The 12,725-nt window shown below is 43.1% G+C and overlaps 1 protein-coding gene across 1 annotated transcript; it reads left to right on the top strand.

Annotated features, from left to right (window-relative positions):
- The first annotated feature begins 11,038 nt into the window (after positions 1 to 11,038).
- On the top strand, positions 11,039 to 12,725 carry LOC115551362 (C-type lectin domain family 6 member A-like). The gene has a single exon (XM_030367069.1). The coding sequence runs from the start codon at positions 11,194 to 11,196 to the stop codon at positions 11,962 to 11,964; it is 771 nt and encodes a 256-aa protein (XP_030222929.1). The 5' UTR covers positions 11,039 to 11,193; the 3' UTR covers positions 11,965 to 12,725.

Raw genomic sequence — 12,725 nt, 5'->3', positions numbered from 1 at the left:
ACCTGGTGTCAGGATCCCAGTTGGGTTTCATGGATTCATGTTTCACACATCGTGCTCATTTAGCTTGAATCCAAAATGTATTGACCCTCACCTAATTTTGGCTGAATTACTTTGCAAGACGAAGTGAAACACATGCAGGCCATGAGATTCAACGTGTGTCAAGTGTGTGTGTGGTGTGTGTGTGGTATGTGTGTGTGTGTGTGCGTGTGTGTGTAGAGTGAATCTGTGGACTGTAGCGCTGCTACCTTAGACACGCCTCCTGAAGGCTGATTGGTTGTCTACAGCTCAGGTAGGGAAGGCAGGCATCACAGACAGCATCCAGGTCAGCCTCACCTGAAACAGGTGTTCTTTTATCTGCCCACCAGATGCCAGAATAGCTTTGAACAATCACAGATGGACCAAGTTGCAAAATCTGAAGTAGGCCCTCCTAGGTGTCCTATTAGGGCTGTGGTGGTGCTTCTGGGCCTGCTGTCTGTTGTCCTGCTTGCTGGACTGCTTGGGTTTGCAGTGAAATACAAGACTGACGTGAAGAAGACCGTCAAAAGATTTTTAAATTGCTTTTGGACTGAAGGCTTCTGTTGCCACTCCACAATTTCTTCAGCTTCCATCCTTTAAATCACAGTGTTTGCCCTGAACATTCCCTTTACCATGTACCAAACATTCAATAATATCTCACTCGAAACAAATTGTCTATTAAACCCACAAATAATATTATCTAACATTGAATAATACATTTAAATTTTTATTTTAGCATTGGACTATAACAAATATATGTATTTCAAACATGTCTTCATGTACATTTTGAATGCTTTAAAGTAAGTAGAATAATTGCAACATTACGGAAATTACCCTAAGTGATGCTGCAGTCGTACCACTGACACACAGTCTCTATAAGCAGAAGTGGAAAGTACCATGTGGTTAAAGACTTCCTGTTGGGTCAAAGTTGCTCTTAAGACTTTGACATGCTGTCATACAAAACCCACAGAAGGGCCAAGCACTCATGGGGGTAAGAGGAAACGATAAACCCTTTAGACCAGAATATGGCTGAGGTAATTTACGCAACGCCCAACATGATAAACAAGGCCAGGTATACAGAAGGAGAGAGAGAGGAGAGGATAGTGGACATCTACGCTAGTCCTGAGAGCCTCAGAGATCAACAGCAGCACTCTGTGGGGACAGAGGAGTCCTCCAAGTCTCTGGGAACAGGAAGAAGTCAGCGGCCGGACACTGTGAGCCCTCCTTGGTGTCCTATCAGGGCTGTGGTGGTGCTTCTGGGCCTGCTGTCTGTTGTCCTGCTGGCTGGACTGCTTGGGTTGACCGTTAAATACAAGACCGACATGGAGAAGACCGTAAGCATGGACAGAGACAAGGAGCAACTTTTCCTAACGCTGAAGAATTTGACGGAACAGAGAGACGCACTGCTCTGTAAACAGGAATGTCCAGGTGGTTGGAATAAGTTTGGTTGTAAATGTTACAAGACTTCCGACACGTATCAATCCTGGAATAAGAGCAGGGAGTTCTGTGTTTCCCACGGAGCAGATCTGGTGGTTGTGGACAGTAAAGAGGAGATGGACTTCATTAGCAAGTTGTACTCGTACTTCTGGCTCGGAGCGACAGATGAGGCCAGTGAAGGGACGTGCAGATGGGTTGATGGGACCGTCCTGTCACTGTATGACCCCTTCTGGAGTGGAGGGGGACCTCAAGGTGGTGGGGACAAGAACTGCTTAGGGAAGGTCTGGGAGCAGAACCAATATAAATGGGAAGATAGGAGCTGCGAGGAAACGAACAGGGCATTTTGTGAACATAATTTAATGAAATGATTGTTGAAAACATTTCCTGTGAGTATTTTTTACATCTTAATGCCAACAGATGTTTGCGTTTTTTCCAAAAATGTTTGGGTTCCGCAAATCTATAAGAGCTGTGATAGGCTTTAAGGTGTTCCTTAAAAGGAGATGGCATGAATACCTCACTGGTCACTGCAGTAGCTGTACATAGATGCTGCTCTTGTTACTTTTTTATTTTTCAATGTTTCTGAGGTTAGGAGGTAAAGAGGTAAAGAGTCAGGACAGTCATTGGCTGATATTCAGTTGCCGCAAACCACACTAGTTCCCTATCTAGGGCTGCCTTTGGGTGTGGATATCACCCTACAAAAGAGGAAATAGGATCTTTATAACGAATGTGTGGTAGACGTAAAATGATTTATTTTTTATGTTGAATTGTATCTTGACTTTGCTACCATTTAGTGTGATCAATGTAAAACATTTGTATATTAATTCTCTAGTTGTTCTCCGGTGTTCAGAGGGAACAGTAGACTTGTGTCCTGGTGCCTGAATAGGCTTGTAGGTCTGCACTTGGACAGTTTTAGCAGCTCAACATTGAACTGATCTTTGATTTGCTTTTTGACTGAAGGTTTATTTTGCCAATCCACAATTTTTTCAGCTTCCATTCTTTAAATTGCAGCGTTTCCCCTGACTTTTTCCTTTCATATATTTTAATCATTGGTACCAAACATAAAATAATATCTCACTCGAAACAAATTGTATATTAAACCCACATTTGAAATCATCCAACCTTTTATCCTAATTTTATTTTACATTGGCCTATGACAAAGATATCTATTTCAAACATGGCTTTATGTACATTTTGATCACTTTGAAGTAAGTACAATAAACTGAACATTACTTAAATGACCCTAAGTGTTGCTGCAGTCGTACCACTGACAGTCTCTATAAGCAGAAGTGGAAAGTAACATGTGGTTAAAGACTTCCTGTTCCTGGGTCAAAGTTGCTCCTAAGACTTTGACATGCTGTCATACAAAACCCACAGAAGGGCCAAGCACTCATAGGGGTAAGAGGAAACGATAAACTCCCTGAAAACCCTTTATACCAGAACATGGCTGAGGCGATTCACCCCCGACCCAACATGATGACGGAGGTCAGGACCACACGAGGAGAGGGAGAGGAGAGGATAGTGGACATCTTGGTTTGTCCTGAGAGCCTCAGAGATCAACAGCAGGACTCTGTGGGGACAGAGGAGCCCTCCAAGTCTCTGGGAACAGGAAGAAGTCAGCGGCCGGACGCTGTGAGCCCTACCAAGTGTCAGATCTGGGCAGTGATGGTGCTTCTGGGCCTGCTGTCTGTGGTAATGCTGGCTAGACTGATTGGGTTGGCAGTGCAACACAAGAAGACTGCAAGCATGGAAAGAGACATGGAGCAACTTCTCCTAACGCTGAAGAATTTGACGGAACAGAGAGAAGCATTGCTTTGTAAACAGGACTGTCTACTCTAGATGGTTAGAAGAAGTTTGGTTGTAAATGTTACAAGACTTACGACACGTATCAATCCTGGAATAAGAGCAGGGAGTTCTGTGTTTCCCACGGAGCAGATCTGGTGGTTGTGGACAGTAAAGAGGAGATGGACTTCATTAGCACGTTGGGCTGGTACTCATGGCTCGGAGCGACGGAAGCGGCCGGTGAAGGGATGTGGAGATGGGTTGATGGGACCGCCTTGTCACTCGATAACCCCTCCTGGAGCAGAGGGGGACCTGATGGTGGTGAGGCCAAGAACTGCTTAGTGAGGTTCAGGGAGCAGGACCAATATAAATGGGCAGATTGGAGCTGCGAGGAAATTAACAGGGCATTTTGTGAAAATAATTTAATGAAATGATTGTTGAAAACATTTCTTTGGGAGTATTTTTTACCTCTAACATAAGTTTGCTGTTTTTTTCAAAACGTTTTGGGGTCCTCAATTCTATAAGAGCTGTGATAGCCTTTAAGGTGTTCCTTAAAAGGGGATGACATGAATACCTCACTGGTCACTGCAGGAGCTGTACATAGATACTGCTCTTGTTACTTTTTTTTCAATGTTTCCATGGTTGCCTCAAGCACAGGTGCTTGAGGCTGAGGTTAGGAGGTAAAGAGTGATGACAGTCATTTGCTGGTTTTCAGTTGCCGCAAACCACACTAGTTCCCTATCTAGGGCTGCCTTTGTCCCTTTAACGGTGTGAATATCACCCTTGAAAAGATGAAATTGGATCTTTATAACAAATGTGTGGTAGACGTAAAATGATGTTTTATTTTTTATGTTGAATTGTAACTTCCCTTTGGTACCATATAGTGTGATCAATATAATACACTTGGACCGTTTTAGCAGCTCAACATTGAACTGATCTCTGATTTGCGTTTTGACTGAAGGTTTCTTTCGACAATCCACTATTTCTTCAGCTGCATTCCTTTAAGTTGCAGTGTTTGCCCTGAACATTTCCTTTTATATTTTTCAATCATTGGTACCAAACATTAAATAATATCTCCCTCAAAATAAATTTTATATATTAAACCCACATTTTAAATCATCTAGCCATTATAATATTAACATGCCTTCATGTGCATTTTGATTGCTTTGAAGCAAGTAGAATAATCAGAACATTATTTTTTATTTTCACATATTCATCTTTATTGCAATGAATTACATTGTGTAGGCCAACTTGAGCAAGGGTCTTAATGTTGAACCCTCACGTGAACATGGATCTAACGGTGGCAATTACGATAACTGTCTCCGATTAGAGAGGGGCGTGGAGCAGAACCAATATGTATTTGACTCGATGGACAGATGAGAGCTGTTGGCCCTTCTACCCATAGATGCTTCTACCCATAGACATCTTATATGATAGACGGAGCATCGAATGCTACCGCCTACTGGCGCTGACGAAACGCGGGGCCGCCATCTTGGAGTGGTCATCCGCTCCACTCAGTGTAATCCGTTTGGCTGGAGCAATGAACTGTCAGCGCATTTAATTTATCATACCTCACTGAATACCACAGATTTTGATGCGGTTTTTAGTCATACGTGTAGCTATGATAAAGGCAACATGGTTTGGCGTGTTTTATTATTCAATACCAATTATACCAATAGTACGGTAATGTTAAATCTTACTTGTGAAAAGTAATCCCCCGATTCCTATTGTGGATGGTCCGCCGATTTGAGCAGGAATACGCTGAACAGCCCGGCATCCTGTTTCTGCTGCTGTTGTTGCTCCCGGTTGACCACTCCAAGATGGCGGCCGTATTTCTCGCGTCCCAGCAGCCAATGCTCCGTCTATGCTATAGATGTCTATGCTTCTACCCTCTGGGTAGAGGGAATCTGTTGACTGTAGCGCTGCTATCTTAGACACGCCCCCTGAAGGCTGATTGGTTGTCTGCAGCTCAGCCTCACCTGAAACACAGAGTGGGTAGAGCGTCCAAAGGGTCCAGGTTTGATCCCAGAGGTCCTCTGCTTCTCTCTCCAGGATGATGGCTGTTAAATGTAGGAGTTGGAACCAGAGAGGGAAATGTCTTTAACAATAATTCAATTATCTTTAAGGAGCTTAGTTTGCTCCTGGGAATCCCGTCTCTGCCACACTGTACACCAGGCCTATTCAACTAGCGGCCCGTGGGCCAAATGCGGCCCCTCTTAATTTTTTTCTGGCCCGCAAGAGGTTGCATGCAAAAAATAAATAAAATAAAGGAGAAACATTGTTGAATGCAAATCAGGTTTCTGTGTGTAGCCGGTGATACTAGCCAGTATCAGTCCCCAACAATCAGGAACTGACATCACTTATTCTGACAATGTTTGGCTCAACCGATACGTTTGGGTCTAGCTTTCCTCATATGAATGCCATCAGAACAAGGGCACGTTGCTCCATGACCTATGAGAAGCTGCATGAGTGTCTCATGATGAGGAAAACAAGGCAGTGCAATCTTTCTCACTGACTCACTGGCTCAAAATGTCTCATATGTACAGTAGTTCTGTTTGGTGATGATTCAAACAACATTGTTTAATCCTAAATACGTGGCCAAAACATGTGAGAACAAAATCTTTTATAATGATACGATTAAAAGTGAAGAAGGAAGGAATGCGTCTGACAAGTTTATTCCAAGTAGTAGTAGTATATATATTAAGTTAACACTACTTTAAGTACGATTTATTTGTAGCAATTCATTCACGTAGTTTTACTCTGTGTGGCCCATGGACCCCCAGTGGTTTTCCTTTTGGGCCCACTTGTTAAGGAGGTTGAATAGCCCTGCTGTACACTCAAGAACACAAAACGGAGCTTGCAGTTTCTTTATAAATGACAGTCTTGTTTGACCACTTGGGGGCAGACTTGTACAGCATGTAAAGTCGGGCTGTGGGAGCAGAGCCACGAGCCCAATAGGAGAGTACAAGTCTGCTGTTCTGTTATCTGCCCACCAGATGGCAGTACAGCTTTGAACAGACACCAATGTTGCCAGAAGTATTTGTTAGTAGTGTTTGGCAAAGGAGCAGTAGGCATTTGTGGAGTGTGTGTGGATGATGGGTGGTTGAGGCAGCCTCACCTGGCCCGAGTCAGACTGATTGAACGCTGGGGCTGGGTGGGACAGTGCATCAGTTCTGCCTTGAGTAATCAATGCGGGCAGGTTAAACCAGCCATCACCACAACACTCAAGGAGATCTGCTGCATGGCAACATGGAGCACCAGGTCATGCCTCCTAGATGGTGGGTAACGTCGTCCTTGCTCCAGTCCTCATGATTGTTATAGATGATGGTTGTTATAATCTGTAGATTGGTGGAGTTTGTCATTGTTTTTGTTAATGCAATATTGCTGCAAAATGATTAAGTAAAAAATATAAAATGAGTCTTGACATTCAGGCAGCTATGTGTAAAGTAACTAGTTCTACAAAACCTCCAGGACTGCTTTATGACTGAAGCAGACCGTTGCTGCTCCTTTTAAGAACTAGAAAATGCATTTCCTGCCCAAAACATGAAATCCATATAGCTAAAGAAGTAAAGAAGAAAAGAATAGGGGGATTTGTGACAAGAAAATAATAAAATGATAGTTGAAAACATTTCTTTGTGCCTGTGTTGTACATGTACCTCTTCACTCTGCTATTTTGTTTCATACTTTTTGGGTTCCTTCATTGGATACGAGCTGTGATTGGCTGCAAGGTGTTCCTTAAAAGGAGATGACATGAATGCTTCACTTTTTGTTACTCCCCACAATGGTTCGAAGATCACCCTTCAGAAAAGGAAATGGACATTTATAACGGATGTGTTTAAAGTGAGTGAAAAAGAAACAGACTTTCTGTGAGAAAACAAAAGTTAGCAACTCGTCTCAAACACTATTCACAATAGTCACAACAATGGAACAACGTACCGGCAACGTTCAACAGGATGTTCAATGTTCAATCATAAATATATACCGTATGTTTAAATAATTACCGAACATTAACTAATATCTCAATCAAAACAAATTGTATATTAAACCCTAATTTGATATGATCTGACCTTTTATATTAACTTTAAACATTTATTTTAGCATCAGCCTTTGGCAAAGATATGAATTTCAACCATGTCTTCATGTACTTTTGGATCGCTTTAAAGTAAGAAGAAGAATCTGAAGATTGCCGAAATGACCCTGAGTGATGCTGAACACGTACCACTGACATAGTGGGCCCTATCTTGCATCCGGCGCAAGTGACACTGGCGCATGTGTCGTTGCTAGTTTACAACTGGCGCAGAGCTTTCTTTTCCCACCACCGCCACTCGCCGGTAAATTAGGGATTGATCATGCGCCCCAAGGGGCGGTTCGGCAGAAGGAGGAGGCGTGTTCTGGCGCAAACGGTATTTTGTCGTTTCTGAATACCATTGCGCTACTGACCAGGAAATACCTGTTTTAAAGTCAGTGGCGCGTTGTTCAGATGCTATTTTAAGGGCGCATGCATACATGCGCATGCGATGCATACGTATTGCTTGTGCACCTCGCGCATACACTTTGCTTCTCCCATCTACCTAGCCGCACATTCTTGGTAAATTATTTGGGAAAGAACAGTTGATGCAGCGGTAATAAGTTGTACTTTTAAATCAATGCATCTGCAAACACCGTACAGCAAACACATATTTTCTTGACAGAGACATCGTGTAGGCCTACATGCCCATAACTTTTAGGATTGATGAGTATTTGATCGTGAAAAACATTGTTTTACCGCGAGTGAGTGTTAAAAATAATGAATGAATGCGGGCGCGGGTGTGTGCTCTGTTTCACACGCAAACTAAACACGTAACACATAATACAATCAATGGCAATGTCTATTACCGCGGGGAGTGGACACATGCATATTAGGATAGCATACAATACTGATAAGAAACAATGTTTATAATGTATTGCGTAGGCCTATATCATTAAATAGAACCACAGTTACCGCATATCATATGTTATATATCATATACGTTTTCTTTGCCGAAATTTATTTGAGGACTCAGTATTTCTGAAGTTGTGGAAGAAAACCCTTTATTCCATGTGTGAATTAGGCTATATTATTTGGCAATAAACTGAGCCATTTGCAGTTTGAAATTCATGTGCATCTGTCTCATCGGAGACTGCAGACGCGCTGTCAAAATATCAACTCGTCCGATTAAAATGCGCTCATGGCTCTTAAAGGGGATGGGAGCTGGCACTCTCATTGGTTTGTTGGACGTTACGCCCAAAACACACCTACGGGTTACTAGGCTGCTTCAGACCAACCCTTTTGACACTTGCGCCGCGACGCAAGTGTCATTTATCCGCCTGTAAAATAGCGATAGCGCCGTAGAACCGCCCACAAAGCTACTTGCGCTTTGCGCTTCCCACTTGCGTTTCAGACCGTTAAAATAGGGCCCAGTGTCTCTATAAGCACAAGTAGAAAGTAACATGTGGTTAAAGACTTCCTGTTTGATCAAAGTTTCCCTTAAGACTTTGACAGGCTGTCATACAAAACACACAGAAGGGCCAAGCACTCATAGGGGTAAGAGGATAGGATTAACTCTCTGAAAATAATTAAAGATCCCATGCCATTCTATTTTATGATGCTTTAATATAGGTATTAGTGGGCCACAAACACAGTATTCAAAGATGTCCCCGAAATTCAGCCGTGGTGCAGAGTTACAGTCACTCCGAAACAGTCGCACATTGAGCTTCCCCCAAACGCCTGTTTCGGTGGGCGTGTCAAGGCAGGTCAAGGAGGGGGGTGGGGGTGTGGCCCTGAGCAGCTTGTAGCCACTACCATGCGCTCTGTATACGGTGGGCGTGTCAAGGCAGGTCAAGGAGGGGGGTGGGGGTGTGGCCCTGAGCAGCTTGTAGCCACTGACAGTACCATGCGCTCTGTTTACGGTGGATGTATCGCAATGGCTCGTAGAAACCCATATTATACATATCTATATCATATAATATATTATATATATTATCACGGCCAAAAGCTGTGTGAGCCTCCAGACGATAGGTTATTATGAATCTCAAACGACCGCGTCTACTTCAGATTGATGTGGAAGTTCTTCCACTTCCACATCAATCTGTAGTAGACAGAACCGTGCGCTGCCTGCTGCCTGCTGCCGGCGCGAGGCACCACCGCCCGGCTGCCCGCTGCCGGGCGGTGGTGCTTCGCGGCGGTGGTGCCTCGCGGCAACCGGCGGCAGGCAGCATGTCGCAGTTCATGTAGTTCGATGTCGTTCTGCCATTGCATTCAAAATTCTGTAACTAGCTGTGTTATATTACGAACTAAGCAACTACCGTACACGTATTAGCATTTAGCACTAGCTCAATCACGACTCCTTCAGAATTCTTGTGGGTGGTTACGAACCAACCAAGTGGGCAGGGCCATGAATAATAATTTGACAACGCTACGTCACAGTGTCACCTTATCCAGATCGGCTCATTTCTTCTGCCTTTTTCCTTTCATTGCCTATTACATTCAGCAGACAAACTGCATAGATTTCAAACTTACCACAGCTCACAAACTTATTCAGACCTATGTTATTTAACAAACAATAGGAAAAATGTGATTTTAATGGCATGGGGTCTTTAAGACCAGAACATGGCTGAGGTGATTCACGCCAGACCCAGCATGAGCAGATCTGTTGGTTGTGGACAGTAAAGAGGAGATTGACTTCATTAGAAGGTACAACTCATACTTCTGTCTCGGAGCGACGGATGAGGCCCCGTGCTGAAGGGATGTGGAGATGGGTTGATGGGACCGTCCTGTCACTGGATAAACCCTCCTGGAGCGGAGGGGAACCTGAAGGTGGTGTGGACAATAACTGCCTCAAGGTAGCGAGGGTCTTGGGGATGAATCAAGATAAACGGCCATCTGAGAGCTGTGAAGAACAGAACAGGGGTCTTTGTGAAAAGAAAATAATAAAATGTTTGTTGAAACCATTTCTCTGTGCCTATTTTGTACATGTACCTCATTACTCTGCAATTTTGTTTCATACTTTTGGGGTTCCTTCATTGAATAAGAGCTGTGATTGACTGCAAGGTGTTCCTTAGAAGGAGATGACATGAATACTTCACTGGTCACTGCAGCAGCTGTACATAGGTGCTGTTCTTGTTACTTTATTTTTGTTCAATGTTTCCACAGTTTTTCTGGTGTTAGAGGCTGAGGTTAGGAGGCAACGAGTCAGACAGCCATTGGCTGGTTTTCAGTTGACGCAAACCACACAAGTTCTCTGTCTAGGGCTGCCTTTGTTCCCTCGACAGTGTGAAGACCACCCTTTAAAAAAAGAAAAATGGATCTTTATAACGGATGTGTTGTAGATGTAAATTAATCATTTTATTTTTCATGTTTAATTGTATCTTGACTTTGATAGCATGTAGTGTGATCAATCAAAAACATATATATAATCATTTGCATTTGAACAGTTTTAGCGGCTCCACATTGAACTGATATTTGATCTGCTTTTGTGTTGAAGCTTTCTGTGGCCAATCCACAATTTTTCAACTTCCATTCTTTTAATTGCAGGTTTGCCCTGAACTTTTCCTTTTATATATATATATATAAATCAATGGGAACAAACATTAAAAATATCTAACTCGAAATAAATTGTATATTAAACCCAAATTTTAACCTTTTATATTAAATTTAAAATTGTATTTTATCATTGGCCTGTGACAGATATGTACTTCAAACATGTCTTCATGTACATTTTGATCGCCTTGAAGTAGGTAGAATAATCAGAACATTAGTGAAATTACCCTAAGTGATGCTGCAGACGTACCCCTGCACCCAGTCGAAAGTAACATGTGGTTATAGACTTCCTGTTTGAAGTTGCCCGACTTTGACATGCTGTCATACAAAACACACAGAGAGACCAACAACTCACAGGGGTAGGACGATAAGATTAACTCTGTGAAAACACTTTAGATCAGAACATGGCTGAGGCGATTCACCCCCGACAGAACATGATGACGAAGGCCAGGTATACACAAGGAGAGAGAGAGGAGAGGATAGTGGACATCTACGCTAGCCTGGAGAGCCTCAGAGATCAACAGCAGCACTCTGTGGGGACAGAGGAGTCCTCCAAGTCTCTGGGAACAGGAAGAAGTCAGCGGCCGGACGCTGTGAGCCCTACCAAGTGTCAGATCTGGGCAGTGATGGTGCTTCTGGGCCTGCTGTCTGTGGTAATGCTGGCTAGACTGATTGGGTTGGCAGTGCAACACAAGAAGACTGCAAGCATGGAAAGAGACATAGAGCAACTTCTCCTAACGCTGAAGAATCTGACGGAACAGAGAGACGCACTGCTCTGTAAACAGGAATGTCCAGGTGGTTGGAAGAAGTTTGGTTGTAAATGTTACAAGACTTCCTATACGTATCAATCCTGGAATAAGAGCAGGGGCTTCTGTGTTTCCCACGGAGCAGATCTGGTGGTTGTGGACAGTAAAGAGGAGATGGACTTCATTAGCCGGTGGTACAACGGGTACTTCTGGCTCGGAGCGACAGATGCGGCCGGTGAAGGGACGTGGAGATGGGTTGATGGGACCGTCCTGTCACTGGATGACCCCTTCTGGAGTGGAGGGGGACCTCAAGGTGGTGGGGACAAGAACTGCTTAGGGAAGGTCTGGGAGCAGAACCAATATAAATGGGAAGATAGGAGCTGTGAGGATCCGAACCAGGCATTTTGTGAACATAATTTAATGAAATGATTGTTGAAAACATTTCTTTGTGAGTAATTTTTACATCTTAATGCCAACAGATGTTTGCGTTTTTTTCAAAAAGTTTTGGGTTCCTCAAATCTATAATAGCTGTGATAGGCTTTAAGGTGTTCCTTAAAAGGAGATGGCATGAATACCTCACTGGTCACTGCAGGAGCTGTAAATAGATGCTGCTCTTGTTACTTTTTTATTTTTCAATGTTTCTGAGGTTAGGTGGTAAAGAGGTAAAGAGTCATGACAGTCATTGGCTGATATTCAGTTGCCGCAAACCACACCAGTTCCCTATCTAGGGCTGCCTGTGTCCCTTTAACGGTGTGGATATCACCCTACAAAAGAGGAAATAGGATCTTTATAACGAATGTGTGGTAGACGTAAAATTATTTATTTTTTATGTTGAATTGTATCTTGACTTTGCTACCATTTAGTGTGATCAATGTAAAACACTTGTATATTAATTCTCTAGTTGTTCTCCGGTGTTCAGAGGGAACAGTAGACTTGTGTCCTGGTGCCTGAATAGGCTTGTAGGTCTGCACTTGGACTGTTTTAGCAGCTCAACATTGAACTGATCTTTGATTTGCTTTTTGACTGAAGGTTTCTTTTGCCAATCCACAATTTCTTCAGCTTCCATTCTTTAAATTTCAGCGTTTCCCCTGACTTTTTCCTTTCATATATTTTAATCATTGGTACCAAACATAAAATAATATCTCACTCGAAACAAATTGTATATTAAACCCACATTTGAAATCATCCAA

The sequence above is a fragment of the Gadus morhua genome, chromosome 1, assembly GCF_902167405.1.
Source record: "Gadus morhua chromosome 1, gadMor3.0, whole genome shotgun sequence".
Lineage (NCBI taxonomy): Eukaryota > Metazoa > Chordata > Actinopteri > Gadiformes > Gadidae > Gadus > Gadus morhua.
This window is presented reverse-complemented; position numbering and strand designations above follow the sequence as displayed.